Source organism: Triturus cristatus, chromosome 9, assembly GCF_964204655.1.
Source record: "Triturus cristatus chromosome 9, aTriCri1.1, whole genome shotgun sequence".
Lineage (NCBI taxonomy): Eukaryota > Metazoa > Chordata > Amphibia > Caudata > Salamandridae > Triturus > Triturus cristatus.
The window spans coordinates 480058192-480076247 of NC_140592.1; the positions used below are offsets into that span (position 1 = coordinate 480058192).

The window sequence follows — 18056 nt, forward strand, 5'->3', positions numbered from 1 at the left end:
TACTTCTGAGATTGGCCAGTGGTTAGTCAAAGATATCGGGACAGTAGTGGGTTCCTTCATCAAAGGCGTAACAAGGACATGGCTCAGCTTCAGATGGGTTTCACCAGACAACAGAGATGCGGTGACAAATGTAACAATTGCCATAAATTCTGTTTTGCGTGATTTAGATTTGCAGATGTCAGCAGGTGATGTACAGGGTTTGAGTCTCCAAAAGATCTGAGCATGTATTCCTTAGATACTTCTACAAATTCGCCAAAAGTGGAGAAGTGTTCATGTCCGTTGATAATTATAGTTTGGTCTAGGGATCATCATATGAAGCAATGCTGCCTTGAACTAAAACATTTTTCAGGGCAGAAAGCCATGAAGTCACCGCAAAGGAATAGAGATGCGGCTGCAATTAAGGAGGCTGGAGTCGTGCGCCGCTGTTTCAAGGTAACCCAGATGAAAAGCTCTGTAGACATTTTTTTGCTTTGGGGTACATGCTATGAAGCAGGCCTTCTTCAAGCAGGTGGCAGAATGTTTATTTTCACAGTCAGAGATGTGGCAAAAGGCCAGATGGTTTGAAGGAGGGATTTACTTTAACAAGACGGATGTGAGAGTCATGCCCCTTCTTTTAAGACTGAGATGTTATCAAAGAACCCTTTGTTTGTGGATATCTTAAATGATTTGACTGTTCTTCATTTAATCGGGCCACTATCTCAATGCCAGTGGCTGTTGCTACTCTTATCTGGATCAGTTTTCCTGTGGGACAGCAAGGCGCTGGTGGGCCAACCTTTGAAGAGCCTGAGTTACGGTGCTGATTTGGATATTTTCAGATTTTTGTACCAAAAGATTATGGACATGAAGGTGAGCACGTCAAAGAGCGAAGGGACAGTTTTGATCCTAAGAGTAAAACGCTGCCATTTTTAATGCATTCACCTTCCCTGAACTGATCTGCAGAACGCCTCTCAATGTGTCCTTTCCCGTTATCCATGAGCCTGCTCATCGTCTTTCAGTGACAGAGAACCGTATCAAAGAAGTAAGCAGCACACCACATAAAACATAAGAAGTCCATAGTATTACTCACTGGGATGGCAGTGATGAAGAAGTTCCATGGTAGCAGTGTTCCCAGTCCAAGGATGAAGAAGATGATGCTGACCATGTGATATCTGAAAAGGAGCAGCAGAAACTGTGAGCAACTAATTATGTATGTGTGAGGGGCAACAATACCCACTGCTCTACTGCCAATGTCAAATGTGGTACAATGGTACTTGTTGATGTGTGCAACACTGGTTTAGGGAGCACTAAGGCCCTGATTACAAGTTTGGCGGTGCGGAGTGGACTGCCACACCGGCGGCCTGCTCCCGCACCACCAAACTTGTGTGCCCACCGCTCGCCAGATTATAAGTTTCTTCGTGTCTGGCGGTGCCTCTTAAAATGGGCATCGCAATGGAAATGCCAAAAAAAGTTCTTGCACTGCATGGACTGCTACGTTCAGGCTGTGCAGGAACTGGGGTGCATGCACACAGGGGAGAAAATGTTGTGCCCCCCGCATGCATCCCCATGCAAATGGGACGGTTGGACAGCCAGTGGCTGCACTACACCAGCATGCCCCCGCGAGTGCACTGCCAGACACGTAATGAGGCCCTAAGTGTAGTAAGAAATATATAAAAGAAACTATTACACATCTAGAAACACAGTTTAGGATCACATTAAAAAGCCCAATAAATAAAATCTACAAATGAAAATGTTCTAATCTCCACAGAAACCAGACTACATAATGTTAACAAACAGTGAGAAACATACCCTCCGCTGCCTAAAAGAAATAGGAATTCTCAGATATTCAGGCCAGTGACAGCTGAAATAGAAACATGTTTAGCTTTTTTTCAAAGTTAAAGACAAAAAAATTGACAGTGCTGTGTATAGGACAGAGAGGAATATATATTTAAAAAAAAGTAAAGGCAGCAACAGAAAATCCTTGAGTAAAAAAGGCTTATCCATGACCCTACGTATATCTGATGAAATCCAATTGGAGTGTGGTTTATCGCACACCTACTTGTGTTCGTGTACTCTAGTTCGTTTAGGTAGTGGGTGCCGTACTGGTGAACCCTTCTGGGCACAAGGGTAAGTAACAATGAACGTACAAGCATTATCTCCCGTAGGAGTAACGTCTCCAATTAGGCACTCCTCGAATACAATTTCGAAAACATTTTAATACATTTTAATAAAATTTCATGCTGAAGTCTTGAACTTGCTTTTATACGATTGTTTGATATCCTTTTATGTGGATCCCATGCTATTATTTTCATAGGACATGGTAATTCATATATTTCATTTTCTTTCACTTGTATTCTGCCCAATGCATTTCGGGCTCTGCCCTTCTTCAGGGGATTTTAATTCTGATTAGGCAGTTCAATCGTTTAAATGAAAATTTCTATTCAGGTGTGCGCTGCAGTTCCTGCGTTAAGACATGGTGACCGTTCACCGTGGTTTGAACGCGTCTCTGCTCTTCGTGTTCAGTACGCGTTCAGACGCGTTCAAACCACGGTGAACGGTCACCATGTCTTAACGCAGGAACTACAGCGCACACCTGAATGGAAATTTTCATTTAAACGATTGAACTGCCTAATCAGAATTAAAGTCCCCTGAAGAAGGGCAGAGCCCGAAATGCATTGGGCAGAATACAAGTGAAAGAAAATGAAATGCATGAATTACCATGTAATATGAAAATAATAGCATGGGATCCACATAAAAGGATATTAAACAATCGAATAAAAGCAAGTTCAAGACTTCAGCATGAAATTTTATTAAAATTTATTAAAATGTTTTTGAAATTGTATTCGAGGAGTGCCTAATTGGAGACGTTACTCCAACGGGCGATAACGCTTGTACGTTCATTCCTACGTATATCTGCCCTTTGCATGTGTATGGTGCCAGAACATAGCAGTCTAAATATGGTCTGACATAAATTTGCTGATCACGAGCCTCCAGTTAAGCAGTTTGTAAGCAAGCTATGGATGCTGTTTCATGTTTTTTGCCTCATGAATAAGGCAGGCCTGTTTAAACTGCATGTGATACTCCAAGAATACCAGAGAAGCAAAATTAAAACAGGTGGGCCCTGCACATGCTTTCTGACCCCTAATTATATTTCCTTCACTAATAAGGGGGTGAGGAAGTGAGGCACTGACACCTACTGGCTAGGGCTGGGAGTGACAGCACTTGCGATGGTAATCAATGGCAGCTCTGCCCTTCGAGTGACTCACTATTGGTAAGGAATTTGGAGCTCTGCTACTGCTGGCTGCAGAGCTCCTGAGGCAATGGCTGGCAAAGACTGGAAGTATGCCCTGTACACAGTGACACCTGCTGGCCTGAGCAGGAAGTGCTGCCTTTCCAATAGCATCTGCTTACAGTGGCTAGAAGTGCTGCACGTCAGTGGCATCAGGGGACCAGAGAAGGGGCTCGCTCGTATATTAATATCATTGTACCAAGTCTGGAAGTGCTGCTCAGCCAGTGACACCCAAGCGGGTGCTTTTACAGCTGTGCCTGCAGCTCGGGACTAGGAGCGCGGCTCTTATGATGACCCCAGTTGGCTGCGGCTGGAATTTTGGTTCTTACAGTGAAGTCTGCTGGCAGGCAGTGTTGCTTTTACAGTGGCACCTGCTGGCCGGGATGGAACTGCCGTGTCTGCTACTGTCTGGTTAGGGGTGCTATGAAGCGATGCCTACTGGCCCACTATGGTACCCTGAGCACATTTATCAGAGTTCTGACCTGAGCGTGCAACCCAGTGATATTTCATTCAGTAAAAATATGTGACTCACTTAACATGCACCTGCTTTTCTTTATGAAATGCGCACATAAGATCGGTATGGTAAAAATGTAGATCGGTATGCCAAAAATGTAAACTATTTAAAAAAAAAAAAAAACTCACGTATCGGGGAAAAACAAAAAGGCGCCAAGAGAAAGAATGGGAAGTTAGAAGGTGAGAAAACAAATGAAGGGAGTGGTATCAACGGAAAGAAAATGGTCAGGGAAGGGAAAGGAGCAGTAAAAGAGAGTAGGGGAAAGTCAAAATAGGAAGGGACAAGACACATAGAGACGGGCAGGCAAACAGAAAGAGACGATGTGTGAGAGAAACAGAAAAGACAAACAGTGTACATGAGATGGTGAGACAGAACAGTAAGATACTGACAAAAAATAAACAATAACGTAGGCAGCAAGCTAGAGACAGGTCAAGGCACGAGAGGGGTGTAAAAAGTGAGACAGACAGAAAACCAGGAAACGAGATGAAGACGATTTTATACCAACAGTCTAAGGCAAAGATCAGGAGAGCAAAAGAGAGGCGAAGAAAGATACCGAAAAAGGGAGATGGGGTGGGCTCAGAATAACCGAGGGTAGGAGAGGCGAAGAGCTAGGACGAGAGAGGGGAGAGAGAGGGCGGTGAGGGAGAAACAACAGAACAGAGAGACACAGAGCTAGAGCGGCGACGGCAGGAAAGAGCTGAGGTACGTACAGGTCCTTGGGGACGTCCTTGTGACCCATGCTGCTTGCCGTTGGTGGCTGCCCGTGCACCTGCTCCGCGGCTCTGCGTCTGCCCCGTCCCCTGATGCTGTGACGTCTTCTTCGTCGCTTGCTCTTCTACCTGCAATGATACGAGACGGTGTAGCCGCCCTGCTGGTTTGTGTCGCAGCATTTAAAGCATCTCCGTCACTTGCAACCGTGCTCAGCCAGAAGGGTGGGGGTCGGTGAGGCACGTGGCCTCTATTCAGGGACCGAACAGAAGGGCAGTGCATCCCCGCGCCCGAGGCAGCTGTAGGATCGATCCTTGCCGAACCGTAATTACAAAATGCGGGGACGGCAATGTGAGTCTGAGCGGGGAATCGTAGCCGCTAGGCAATATGGGATGTGTCATGTGTGTATATATGGCAGTAAACATGCTGGTACTGTGGAGAGTTGTTACTCTGATGCTCGACATGGAAATAATTTGCTTTGGAAACCCACCACCCGGAGGCTGGGCTGTGGAAACAGGAGGGAGGCGGGGTGGGGGTGGTTGAACTGTGAAGGGGTGAGTCGAAGACTTGGCCAATATTTTATACATTTTGTAAACCCTGCCAGCAAAGTAATTGGAAGCAAGGTAATATATAGAAAAACAGTTTCGGGAACTTAAAAGGGTCATCAAATGTGGAAGGGGCAATATAACAATTCCTTTTGTTATGCATAGTTTGTTTGATGCTTTCAGCTGGAGTTTTGAGCTCTCTTGTGACACCATTCACCTATAAGCCACTTTAGTTTGTCATACTGCATTTTAAGTTATCTGCTGGAATTAAACCCGAGTTTCAAAGAGCTACGAGTATCTCACATTTCAGTGTCCTCACCTGCCCAACTTCTACATTTGTGTCCACTGAGTGAAGGGAGGGATAAACTTGGTTGATTCCGGTGCATTGTGCCAAGCACTGGCTGTGAGGCACGTCTACCCTCCCTTGCCAAAAGGAAAACAAAAAAAGCTTTTCAGTCTGTTGACAATGTCCTGGATGAATTGCACAGATATGACAGACAAAAGCAGGAACTTGGTGTTTCCAGCTCAACTTGTCTTCCACAGTAAGCCAATATAATGGGACATACAGCAACATCATGTTTGTACTGGAAGTCCTGTAATCCTGTTGAGATAACTCAGGTGGTAAATGCACTTGCCAAAGAGATCTGTACATAATCTCTGGACACATGTGATTCATGGCAATAGCTCAGAGGGTTCATGTGCCTGCTGCAGAGCACTTCTTGCAACATGGAAGTCCTAGATTGGTGTTCTCTGTTAAATAGCTCAGTGGAGTAAAGCTAGTGTTGTGGAGATCATTGTGTAATCTTCAAGCAATCCATTATGTGGGATGAAAAAGATGAGGGTGGTGTTGCTAAAAGAGCAATGACCAAGTAAGCTTAGCTAGGAATCCTTTCTAGTAGTGCGGCCTGTGTAATTGGGGGTGTGGCTTAAAACATGTCAATAATATCCAGTGCTTCACACAGTGTGCCACTTGGCCAGTACTCCGGTGCCCCTTTGGGAGACTTCTGCTTCTGTATCCAGACATATCTCGCTACAACAAACACGAGCGAAAACAATCAGCACCTACAGGCTTTGTCAATGCTTGTTAGCTGTGTCAGATAAATGAATGACAATGATTTTGTTATGAATAATTAGAACTGAAAATGGTCCAATTCTGAACATACAAGATTTAAACTTATAAATTAATTATCAGTAAGGCCTGTGGGAGGGGTAGTGGTCTTCAGAAGGTTTCAATCTCCCCTTTACATTTCTTTATTCTACATCCTCTCAGTCTTTTAGACCCATGTGACCTTTTTCTACACACGTCTGTCTGTTGTTGTTGAAAAGCTTTATTCGGTAAGGCAGTTACAAACCATAAACGCATTTACATATGAAAACGGTAACATTATTACATTTCATATCAGTTTTATATACAAAACGTAAAGAGTTTAAAAGAAGAATGGAAAGATATTTTTGCCTGCGGAATAAAAATATGTGCAAATTAGCAATCGTAAGTGCCTGTTCGTTGCATAATCTATTATCTATAGATAGATTATATAAGCATTAACATTTTCAAGACGGAACAAAACAATCCCCCCAGAAGCAAAATTAAGGTGCATAGGGGGGTAATCCCGAAATCATAGGGTATGTTTTGAGTTTTTGGTAAGGACCGTCGTTTTGAACATAGTGAGTTTATGTTACTGTATGGAACATGTTTAAAAATACTTTCAATGTGACAGAGTTCAGTTTAAAGATTCGTCTGTCTGAAATTCCCAACCTACATACCTCGCACCTTACCACAATTACAATTGACACATGTGCAACTATCACTCCGTGCACTTTGCACTTTGCTGAGAAGACAAGGATTGGGTGTGCATGTATCTGCACACCTCTATGGCCCAATCACAGCCACTGTAAGAAACTTTCCCTGCCGTCTGCCTCAACTCCAGAGCTGCCAATTGTGCACTATCATAAACACCCACCCACAAGGCAAACTCATGCAAACACCTGAAGGAAATTCTGTTCAAAATATGTGTAATACAAGACACATGACTACAGGAAACACATTTTGTAAGAAGCACGGAATTCAAGATGAAATAAAAGCATAAGAAATGTAAACGAGATTCATTCTTTGATATGGACTACCTTCAGCGTTTTTACAGTCATTGTTGAGAAATCAATCAGTGTTTTTGGAAGTAAAGGTAAGTACATTAATAGAGCCCAATAGAAAATGACTCAAAGTTGGATATTAAATACTGCCAGGTTTGAGACCCACCCACTAACAGCCCTTCATACATGTACAAAGTACATATATCCGGCACGGCTTATGCTTGAATCCCAGCATGTTTTAACATAATATTAATTATTTTAAGGTTGGTAAAATGGAAAGTCTTAAAAAATTATTAAATGCTTAACAAATTCAGTTTGTATCGCGTGATACGCACATTGCTAATATGTGAGGAAAATAAACTTCACATTCCTACAGAGGTCACTTAGACCTAAATTACAGATTTAGGGATTGTCAAAAACACTGTAAATCTTAGTTTATCTCTTGGAAACTTGAGAACTGGAGTGTATCACTGTTTTATTTAATGTGCTGCTGAGCCTGGCTACAAGGTGTGAGTGTTCATCTTAGCTCCATTTGGCATCAAACTCCTACCGGTCAGGACAGAACTTGGACCAGAGGAATTACTGATTGTCCATGAAGCGAGGTATGTGGAGATACAAAGGACAGTATGAACTCTCCACCTCTCCTGCACTGCACACGCTCAAGCCCTTCCATACATGTCCTGCTGTCAGAACCCTGCAAACAAGACACAATACCGACAATCCGGTGGGGTCACCTTGGAATGTGATTCCAGCTCACGAATAACCAGTGAAACTAGAATGCAACTGGCTTCCACTCAATGACAGAAATGCTTACTAGCAACAGAACGTCTACTAGTGGAATGTTTAGTCTCTGTGGCTAGGTCCTTGCTGTCCTAGGGTCAATCGCTCCACCCTAGAATACCTAACATGCCTATTCCCTTAATGTACAGGAGATGTAAGCATGCAGCTCCCTGGCAGCAAATCCAAGTCACTCATGGCTCTGATACTGTCCTGTGCATGAACCCAAAACTCTCCCTTCAATGGTTACAGTGACCTTACGATACACTAAGAGCTACAGTGACTGATAGATCTCACTTAACTTGACTCACAGATCTCACTGAAATAACAAAATGAGGTCCACATCTCTCAACCTTGAGCTATGGGAGAGTCAAACTGCGAGGTATGTAGGAGGTATGTAACTAAGTCTCTGGCCCAACACCTTCCCAGTCTGACACTTGCAGATGAATATTCCTCTGACAACCTGGCTCCCTGCTTCAAAAATCCCCGAAGGAACAAACTTGAAAACTGCTGAATTCACAGGTATGCATCATATACTCTCTCGTCAACTTGCACCGCGCCATGTTTGGTACTAGAAGAAAATAAGGGGATCCTTGGTAAACAAGTACCAAAAGAAACAATGGTCACCTCGAATTAGTTAGACAAGACCTTGTTGTTAACAGACACTTGAGTGTTAGCAAATGGGTTTGAACAAAAAATCATTTTAGATCTCTATTATATTAATAACAGAAAAGGTCATATAAGTAGGCGTTCCATAGGACGGCGCAGAGCTTAGTGCATTGTGACATTTGTGAAAAAAGTGTGCAGTACAATAGTGAAATTGAAAAGCAATGCCGACTGTAATCCAATCGAATTTTTGAGAACACTGGCTCAGCTACGAGTTCAGATTTATATCTTGTACACGCTATTTACATAGGCTACCAAGACACATCTCAACGTTTCAACTCCCAGGAGATAAATTGTGGGCGAAAATCAGGACAGAAAGAAGGTAGCACCCTATGAGAGATGATAAAGTGATCACAAAAGGATGGCACAAATCCATAGATATCCAATTGTTGTAACGAATTCCATATGTTACTTCTAGCAAGCGCTGGCGACGATTCTTGAGATGGATGGAGCGCCACGATTGGAGCACCTTTCTGATCCTCACGCGTCACCTAAATACAACAACTCATGTAACACTTGCTACACCATCATTGGAATAACTCTCATCCTTATGTACATCATTAAGGGCCAAATGTATTATTATTTGACGCAGCGCAACTCGCTGCTCTGCGTCAAATGAATAGGGCAGGAATGCGCCATATTTACAAACAGAGGGCAACATTCCTGCTCTCTCCTTGCGCTAGCACACTATGTGATGCCTCGCACCAACGCAGGCACCCTTGCGCCATGGGGCAAAGGTATCTGCTTTGCAGGTAAGATTGTTTGTGTGCAGGAAGGGACACTTTCCTGCACAAAAACAATCCTTAGAGGCGGTTTCCACTTTCTGAGTGTGCTGTGAATGGAGCACACTCAAAGGAAACAACAAAATAAAGGTATTTCTCCTCATTGCCCCTCTATCGGGACGGTGGACAATTTTGATGCATTCCCAGGTTTGCTACTCTTAGTAAATCCGGGAATGCGGCAAAAGGCATGGGTAGATGCATGTGAACTCCCACTCTCTGTCCATGTAATGCCTTCCCGGTGCAGAGTAATACAAGGCATTACTCCACATTGACCAAGACACGCAGGGTCACGCAAGGTGGCTTTGCGTGTCTTGGTAAATCTGACTTAAGGATTACATTGCCCTTGCGCCACCCTAAATGACGCAAGGGCAACAAAAGTCTTGTATAAATCTGGGCCCAAGTCTTGGTTAGTGCAGTGAAGAATAGTGACGTGTGTATCTAGTTCCCAGCCTGTGACAGAAAGCGCTGTGAATATGCAAGTCATTATTTTAAACTTGCATTACATACAGTATAAGATAGGCTGCTACAAAATTCGCAGCAATGTTTATGATAAAAAGGTGCTTCCAAAATATAGATTTTAGTAGTACCCCTTAGAAGCACGCAGTTCACAGCACAGCTGGTAACTCCTTGCACTACCACTCAAAATAAATAAATCTGTGTTATCAGGAAGTTTACAAGTGTTTCCATCATTTAAAGCCAATTCCGGCTTCTAAGCACCCTTTACATTTGTAGATTAGCCAGTTGCGCACATTTACATTTTTTTCAAGCAAGCATGCACCCTGGCAAGATGGCTGTTTCTTGTTTAGTTGTCTGTCCGCCTTCATTTTCAACAATTAAAATTAACTGTCCCGAGACGGTAGTATTTTCAATGAAAGTAGGGTAACGTTTTTTCATAAATTAACAAGCATTTGCAATGCAATAGGTCTCGAATTTGCGAGAGTTTAAGCTATTGGCATTGTAAATGACAATGCCTTTATGTGCTTTGAAAAGCAACACACATATAAAAGGCATTGTCACTTATAACGCCAATAGCTCAAACTCTCGCAAATGCGAGACCACTATAAAGGTGCCGCAACCCTTTCTTTAGACGCTGCTTGCCATATTCAGGTTACAGCAAGTCGCATTCAAAGAAAGGGGTGCGGCCACCATTAAAGTGAAAGCACGACATGGGGCTCCCCCCCCCCCAAAAACTGTTTTTTTTTTAAAAGTGCCCCATGCTGTGCTTTCACTTTAATGGCGGCCACGCCCCTTTCGTTAGACACGGTTAGCTGTAACCTGAATCCGGCAAGCAGTGTCTAAAGAAAGGGGCGTGGACACCATTAGAGTGAAAGCTCACTATGGGGTGCTCGCACCCTAAAAATGAAAAAATAACACAGGTTCAGTTGCGCAGCTGCTAAAGCTAAAGCGGACCACGCTGACAAATAAAATAAATAAAGTATGGCCGCTATAGTTGAAGAGGACTACACTGGCAAATTAAATAAAGAAGCGCGGCTGCTATAGTTAAAGCTGACCGCGCTACAAATTAAACACATAAAGAAGCTTTGTAGGAAAGCACGTCAAGGGTGGAATAGGGGAAAATCATTAAAGAAAATAGTGCTCACAGCTAGCTAAAGCAGACCATGTAACAACACCAGGAAAAAGTCTAGTCCTTATGGGAGGTTATAAATGCAGACAAGGCGGTACCAAAGAGTGACTACGAAGCCTATTCATGAATCAAAAGCAACGATTTAGAAAGGACAGTAACAGGAGCCAATTGAAAAGATGGGTGGGAAATGGGCGGAGCTTCAAGTCCATACCTGAATACAGCATGCTTCCCAGCGTATGCGCTGCCCAACCTCGACCTAAACAAGTATTGGCATAGCCAATAGGTCTCGCTTTTGGGACCTTATAAGTGTTTAGCCATGCAACAGTTGCATAACTAAATACTTATAAGGTCCCAAAAGTGAGACCTATTGGCTATGCCAATGCTTGTTTCTGTTTATTACTGCTCTGTAGTAATGGCGGTGCCACCATTACTACATAGAAGTAATAAACAGAAAAAAAAAACTGGCTCACGGAGATCTTCAAAGCGGCCGATCGCGATCCCGATCAAACATCAAGGCGGCCGTGCGGCCGCGAAAGGGAGGCGCGCGCGCACATGCACTGTAGCTCTAGGCTACAGTGGTAGCACTTTTTTGAGCCCTCACAAAAAGTCTCGCCAGACCAGCGCATGCGCTGGGTCAGGTGAGACCTAAAAAGAATGGGCAGGTTGTGTCTCTCTGATTCCACCTACTTCGACCGCTCCGGGCCGCGCGAGATGTCGTGGTTGTTTCGTCGTGGCAGCGTCGCGTTGATTGTGGTCGGCGGCGGGGCGTGGTGCGGAACGGTATCCCGAGGTGAGGTGTCTGGGGCCGGGGGAGCGTGTTGTCGCTGCCGGTGGTTGGCGCGGGGGGGGGGCGTGTGTACTTTGCTGGCCTTTCCCCGCGCTAGGTGCCGGTGGTCGCGTTCGCTCCCGGAGCAGCGGCGTCTGGTGACTCCCTCGGGCGTTCCTGAGGCGCGGCGAGTAGCGCAGAGTTCGGCAGAGTTCGCGATTTAGATAGGAAGGTCAGATCCGTGGATACATCGCGGAGGGGATGTGGCGCATCGGCTAGCCTGCCGGAAACCAGGGTTCGCGCCTCGGGGTCGCGTCCACTGTCTGTGATTTCAGGGGCTAATCATATAATCTCTACAGGCCTTGGAAAACGTTTTACATGGGAATAACCTCTCATTCTGCTGATTCAGATTAACAGCATTTTGGTCGTGTGAACACGAGACACTGAAAATGCGAAATCTTAGTGCGCCTACCTGTTGAACACATCTCAGTCTGTGGGCTCTCTTGAAATAAACTCAGCCGGTTGCCATGGTGACTAAAAGCAGGTCAGCACATCTACTGTACTGGGAAATACATTTTGCGAGTTCGAATATTATTAGAGCACTTCGAGCAAAGTCTCCGTCGCACAGGGCGAAAGGCAACCTGCTATGTAATTTTCAAAATCCATGACTGAGTGTTTGCACGACCATTTGAACCAGTCAATGTTTTACTGCCTAGATAGTCCATGGGGGTGTAAATATACACTTATAGGACCGTGAATAAGCCATTCTCCGCAGGATGAAAACATCGGTCGCGCCCGGTGGTAAGCTGCGGTGTCACCCACCGGGCGTCTCTATGGTCCATTCGGGTCCTCCTGTGGCCAGAGTGTCAAACAATGACTCATGCCCTCCTTCTGCTAAGCGCCACACCATTTTCCTTACTTAGACAACTGCACGTCATATTTACCAAGATCATTTAGCTACAGCTGCTGCTTCGACTGAGTTAGAAGAAGGGGGAGAGGGGAGCTGCTCATTTCGTCCCTGACAGAGCAGCACGATTCCTTAGTTCTCAACTAATTATTGGTTGCGCTATTGCGGAATGTATGGATGTGTTAATTCTTTTTTCCTTGAGAGGGCCTATTGTTTCGTATGCACACGCTGTACTTGCGAGGAAATCAGTTGGAATAATTTCCAGTGAACAGCTGCCGAGGCTGTTTTAATGCCTTCTTAGAGGTATCCGGTATGTTCTTCGCGGGCTTTTTTCTGTTCAAGAATGTTGGGCGTCCTCTACCTTGGTGGCTTCCGTCCCCATACTTACGCCATCACAGGGTGACGGCGTTAAACCTTGTCATCTTTATTAATCGTGTGCTCGAGAATGCTGAATACGCTTTTTACACAGAGCACCTGGAGTACAGGGAAAAGCTTCCGAAGCACACAGGCCGTGGATGGGCCTTCTTTCTGCGGGATCAGAGGCGTAGCTATTATTAGTGCAGCAGGCGCAGTGGCACCGGGACCCAGAGGGTAGCTATTTTAACTACCAAATTAGGGGTTTGGGAAAAAATTATCTTGCCTTTTATAAGGGATCATTTCGCCCTTTGATACCCCACTGTATGAGAACGTGATTGTTAACTTCTTTTAAACTACAAAGATCAAGGACAATTATGTAATCAAGCTGAGCTCTGGTGCCACTTCAATTAAACTTCTGCTGGCACGCCATACGTTGTGCACACTACAATAGCACCCTTGACGCCTAGTCAATGTCATTGGCCAGGCTTGTTTGTATTTTCCCTTTCTAAACATAAAGCTGTTTCCTGGTGGGTGTCCTATTTACAGCGCTGTCTACAAGTTTGCACCACACACCGCTAGATGAAGGCTGCTAGCAGCAGTCCCCCCCGCAGCTTTAGAATACAGGCTCTTGCCACCCACGACCCCGCCGGCCTTCTGAGGCTCATGGCGCAGGCCTCCGCTGGGAATACATGAAGATGGCAAGACAGTGGACGCCATTTCAATAACAGCCTCTGGATGCTGCTGTTGATTTCTTTTCTTACTAGTGCTTTGCAGATTTACTGTTAAAATATTGGGTACAGTAGAGCAGAATAAAGGGTCAGGGCAGAGGCCGATTCCCGCACGGCCGGGTCACAAGATTTACGAGCGGGAAGGCAGAAGCAGAGTGTTCGAGGGAGAATGGATCGGAAGGCCCTCATGGGAGGCCTTATAAGTTAAGGGCACCAACTAAAATGGCCGCGTAGGGGCTAGAGCAGGTGACTTCTGACCTGAGATGATAACATGGCCGAGCATCCCGTCGGCTCAACATCCTGCGAGTCTAACCATAAAAATATGCTCGTGGCATTGAAGGTTAATTGGGTAATTACGGGAGCCGGTTTCGGCAGTGGGCGACTGCCTGGGTTAGGCAGGCACATGGGGGCTTTCACAGGGGCTTGCTTTTGCACTCATTTATGCCCATTAGCCAACGGTGGCAAAGGATCCTTGGTAGCAATTTTTGTAACATTTTGTAAACGTTACAAGCTGCAGGAAACCATGGTATGGTTTACATATTTTCAGAGTACAAGCATGTTACAGACACAATAAATGGTAGAGGAATGTGGTCCACCGGCTTAAACTGCCGATTTTGGTGCAGGAAACCAGTGTTCAAACCTCGAGGTCGTGTTCGCATCCTGTGATTCTGAGCGGTTCACTTAATCTCCCTGTGCCTGAATGTGTAATGTAAATGCAGTGCTCGTGTAAAGCGCTCCAATATCTTCGGGTCGAGATCGCGCTATATAAATATGCAAACATTTATTGAGAGCTTGTGGCGTCTAGGCCAGAGCTGCTGACTTTGGAGCTGAAGAACCAGGTTTGAGCCTGGCATGGGCTCAGTATCCTGTGATGCTGGGCAAATCACTTAAACTCCCAGGCCTACGACAAACAAGCAGTGGCAAAGCCAATAGGTCTCGCCTTGGGGATCTTATAAGTTTTGTGTACCGAAATATGCTGCTGATTGCAACTTTACATAAATGTTGTACCTCAACTTGAGGTTGTTGTAAATAATGTACAGGACTGTTTGACGGCACGATATGTAGCATTGCCTAACAGAAGTTCATGCACAAACAGGCCTAGCCCCCCTCGTCGCCGTGGGGAGGAGCAACTTGAGCAGCAGGTCGGCTGAGGTGGATTTGCACAGGGTGGTGTGTGAGAAATATTAGTTATTTGCAGAAATGTTTGTGTTGGTTCCACACAAAAGCCATATAAAGTATCTCTGAGATCAAAACATGACCTTAAAAATAAAAATTTGTGGGTGTCACAGATATCATTTGCAGTAATGTTAGTGAGCTGCTGCTGTGTTCCCATGTGGACAACACTAGTCACTATCGGTTCTTGGTTCATTGCGGGCCAGTTATTGTTTTCAGTTCTTAAGGACACCAATCTACACAGAGCTTTGGGCCTGCATTAGCCACACATATACCTCCTCCATTCTGGCCCACGCTTAGACCACTCTGCCTTGACCCCAGTTATGGTCTGGCTGATGCAATAAAGCCTATCACTTGTTTAATTTCATTGGACACATGGTGGCACGTTTAGCATGTGTCTTCCTGTCTTAGCATGAGGGGCGTGTGTGCATCAGGAAGGCGAGATGGGCACGGTTGGTGATGGATAGGTAGTGCCAGGTTTTCCCAAGGACGGCGGGTGTGCTCCCACCAAGACTAGGGATGCACGCCCACCCGGGGCATCAGTTGGTCATTGTTTTTCTGCCCAACGTCTGGGTTACGGTATTATGGGCGGCGGCCTTTTATCCTTAGCCTTGCTATTGGGAAACGGCGGGTGTGATATTTCTGCAACTCAGGCAGAGTGGCAGTTTAGTCTATACAAGAAAGGCAGCAGCATGAGCTGTTTGGAGACAGGCGGAAGGCCTGGGTTTGTCTATCATACTTAACATCTTTGAGGTTATTCTCCCTGTTCCACAGGGAGGCCAGGGAAAGCACGGAGTGACATGGTTGACCAAGACTTAGCCTGGCTTGCCGCTTCTGCGACCTTGTGAGGTTTGTTTATGTAGAGGCTGTCACTGTGGTTTGATAGGCGCCAGGGCCAGATGAAGGTTCAGTGCAAGGCCACATTTTGGGGGGGCAATTCCAGGCGAAAGCATTAAGCCAGACAGCCCTGGGGAATTAGGCAGGCGTACGATTAGCTAAGAGTTTGGTCAAACTGAGGGAGAGCATAGCGACCACAAATAATTGAAGAACCAGAAAACGCTTTACAAAGCAATGCTGTAGATTTCCGGTAGAGTGCTGTATGGATAGGCTTCAGGGATAAGGCCATGACCTTTCTGGAAGGGGCATTTTTCTTCGCCTGTGTCGCACTGGGAAAGGAAGTAAGGAGGGCTGCATGACTCTTTATTCTACCTGCGTTGGCACATCTTGCCAGGAGTGATGGTCAAAGGTTTTGCCTTCAGCCAGCCTAGGAAACGCCCATCCACTCCAAGCTAATTGTTCATGGTGGTTTTGGGCCACATTTACACAGCCCAGTATTTGGCCCCTGGGGTTGTCGGTGTCGTGAATTACTACATTTCACTGAACTGGAGGTGGGACCGGGTCTTACGCTAGCAGAAGTTAGGGAGTGCAAGCCTCCTCCTAGGGGGGGGTGGCTGCCTGAATTTGCTGAATTATTCCGAACGTTTCACAGCACTACACGGGGGAAAGGGTCCATTACCTGTGCATACTTCAACCAGACACCCCAGAATGGCATGCCCTCATCTACATGGTCATAATGAGACCGCAGAGAGCGACCATACCTCTTGTACTTTGCATTTAAACTTTCTAATAATGGAAAGGGCTTAACACCTTCTGAAGTGAGCACGACCAGACATGTGACAGTTTAAATGGGCAAAGCTAGCGGAAAGCCAGAGGTATTGTCATCAATTAAGGCAGAAGTGACCCAGGTATTGGCAGGATAGAGACACTGCCAACTATGAAGATGTACACGCAGTCATAACTGGGGCTCACAACAAATTATTTGATAAAATAAGAAGTTTCTTTTCAAGCCACCATGCCGGTGCCATGAATTATCGATAATGAGCAGAAGTTTGGGAGTGCAAGCCTCCACCTAGGGGGTGGTTGGCTGAATCCGATGAACTACTTCAAACGGTTCACAGCACTGCACGTGGGAGAGTGTCAAAGACCTGTGCACATTTCAACCAGACACCCGTGTATGGCATGCCCTCAGCTACATAGTAATAATGGAGAGAGCAGAGAGCGACCAGGAGCATGACCAGAGACGTGCTGCTCTCCACAGACATTTGACAGGTTAATGGGCAAGGCTAGCGGAAAAGCCGGATGTAATGTCGTCATTTAAGGCGGACGTGCTCCAGGTATTGACAGGATAGAGACACTGTCAACTATGTAGATAGGATCGAAATCATAACCGGGGCTCACAACAATTCATTTGATAAAATAAGACGTTTCATTTTTAAGCCACTAAGGCGGCACCACAAATTACCATAGCACAGCAACACCGGTGTACCAAGGACTGCAGGCACACCTATTGACCCTTTTCCAGCAGCAATAAAGTCCGAAAGCTAGCTTCTATTAATCAAGCGAGGCAACTGGATACGCTGTCCCAGTGGGGAGCAAGAAAAGAGTGGGTTTGACAGCGGGACTAGTATAAGACTCCATCGTCCATTTAATGTCACTTAATTTGCAAGTGGAAAGGCGAAAAAGAGGAGATGTTGCTAAGATATGGGTCAGTTTGTAGTAAACAACAGCGTAATACCATGTGAAAGGAAGCAAATTGATATACCCGTGATGTCCGCTTGTGTTTATTACGTAGGTAAAGTGGCTGACTCACACGCTACCTTCACCCTGCTTGTTGTGCTGTAGCTGTTGGGAACGAAATTGCAAGCCAGGAAGGCACTCAATTTGGCAAGTGAAAAATCTTAATAGGATTGCAGGTCCACAAGTGCCTAAATCACCTATGCCTTGTTACCTATGCCACAAGTCCCAGTATGAGAAACAGATTTAGGTGTTGCTCTTCCCGCTCAGCCTTTCTTGGAGCCCGGGAGATGGGAAACATTCACACATTTGGGTCCACGAGCTGAGATGTTGCTGCGGCAGCTCAGTCAATCAAATTGGCTTTATCCGGAGTCAGGATAAACGGCGTCCGATTAGCAGTCGCGTTAGAATGGTGTGCCCAGCCGAGAAATCATGCAATCCTCGCAGTAGCAGCAGCAACTCAGGAACCTGACGCTATCAATACATCACCTTTGTAGATAGAGTGGAAATTAAAACCTTCGTGCTAGGATATGAAGGGAATCGATGGACTGAGGAACTCAGCTGTGGTTCAGTTCTGGCTCCATATGCAGGTGCTAGATCTTCCCATAATTACGTTAGGAT

General features: G+C 45.5%; 1 protein-coding gene across 3 annotated transcripts in view; it reads right to left on the minus strand.

The window, feature by feature from the left end:
* Nucleotides 1-18056, minus strand: part of SLC29A2 (solute carrier family 29 member 2) — a 76729-nt gene that overhangs the window by 40941 nt on the left and 17732 nt on the right. For all 3 annotated transcript variants that reach the window (XM_085625434.1, XM_085625432.1, XM_085625433.1), the window contains exons 2-3: nt 4490-4618; nt 1067-1148 (exon numbers count right to left, since the gene is read on the minus strand). In XM_085625434.1, coding sequence (XP_085481560.1) covers nt 1067-1148; nt 4490-4518 — 111 coding nt within the window. In that variant the 5' untranslated portion in view covers nt 4519-4618. The remainder of the gene's footprint in view (nt 1-1066; nt 1149-4489; nt 4619-18056) is intronic.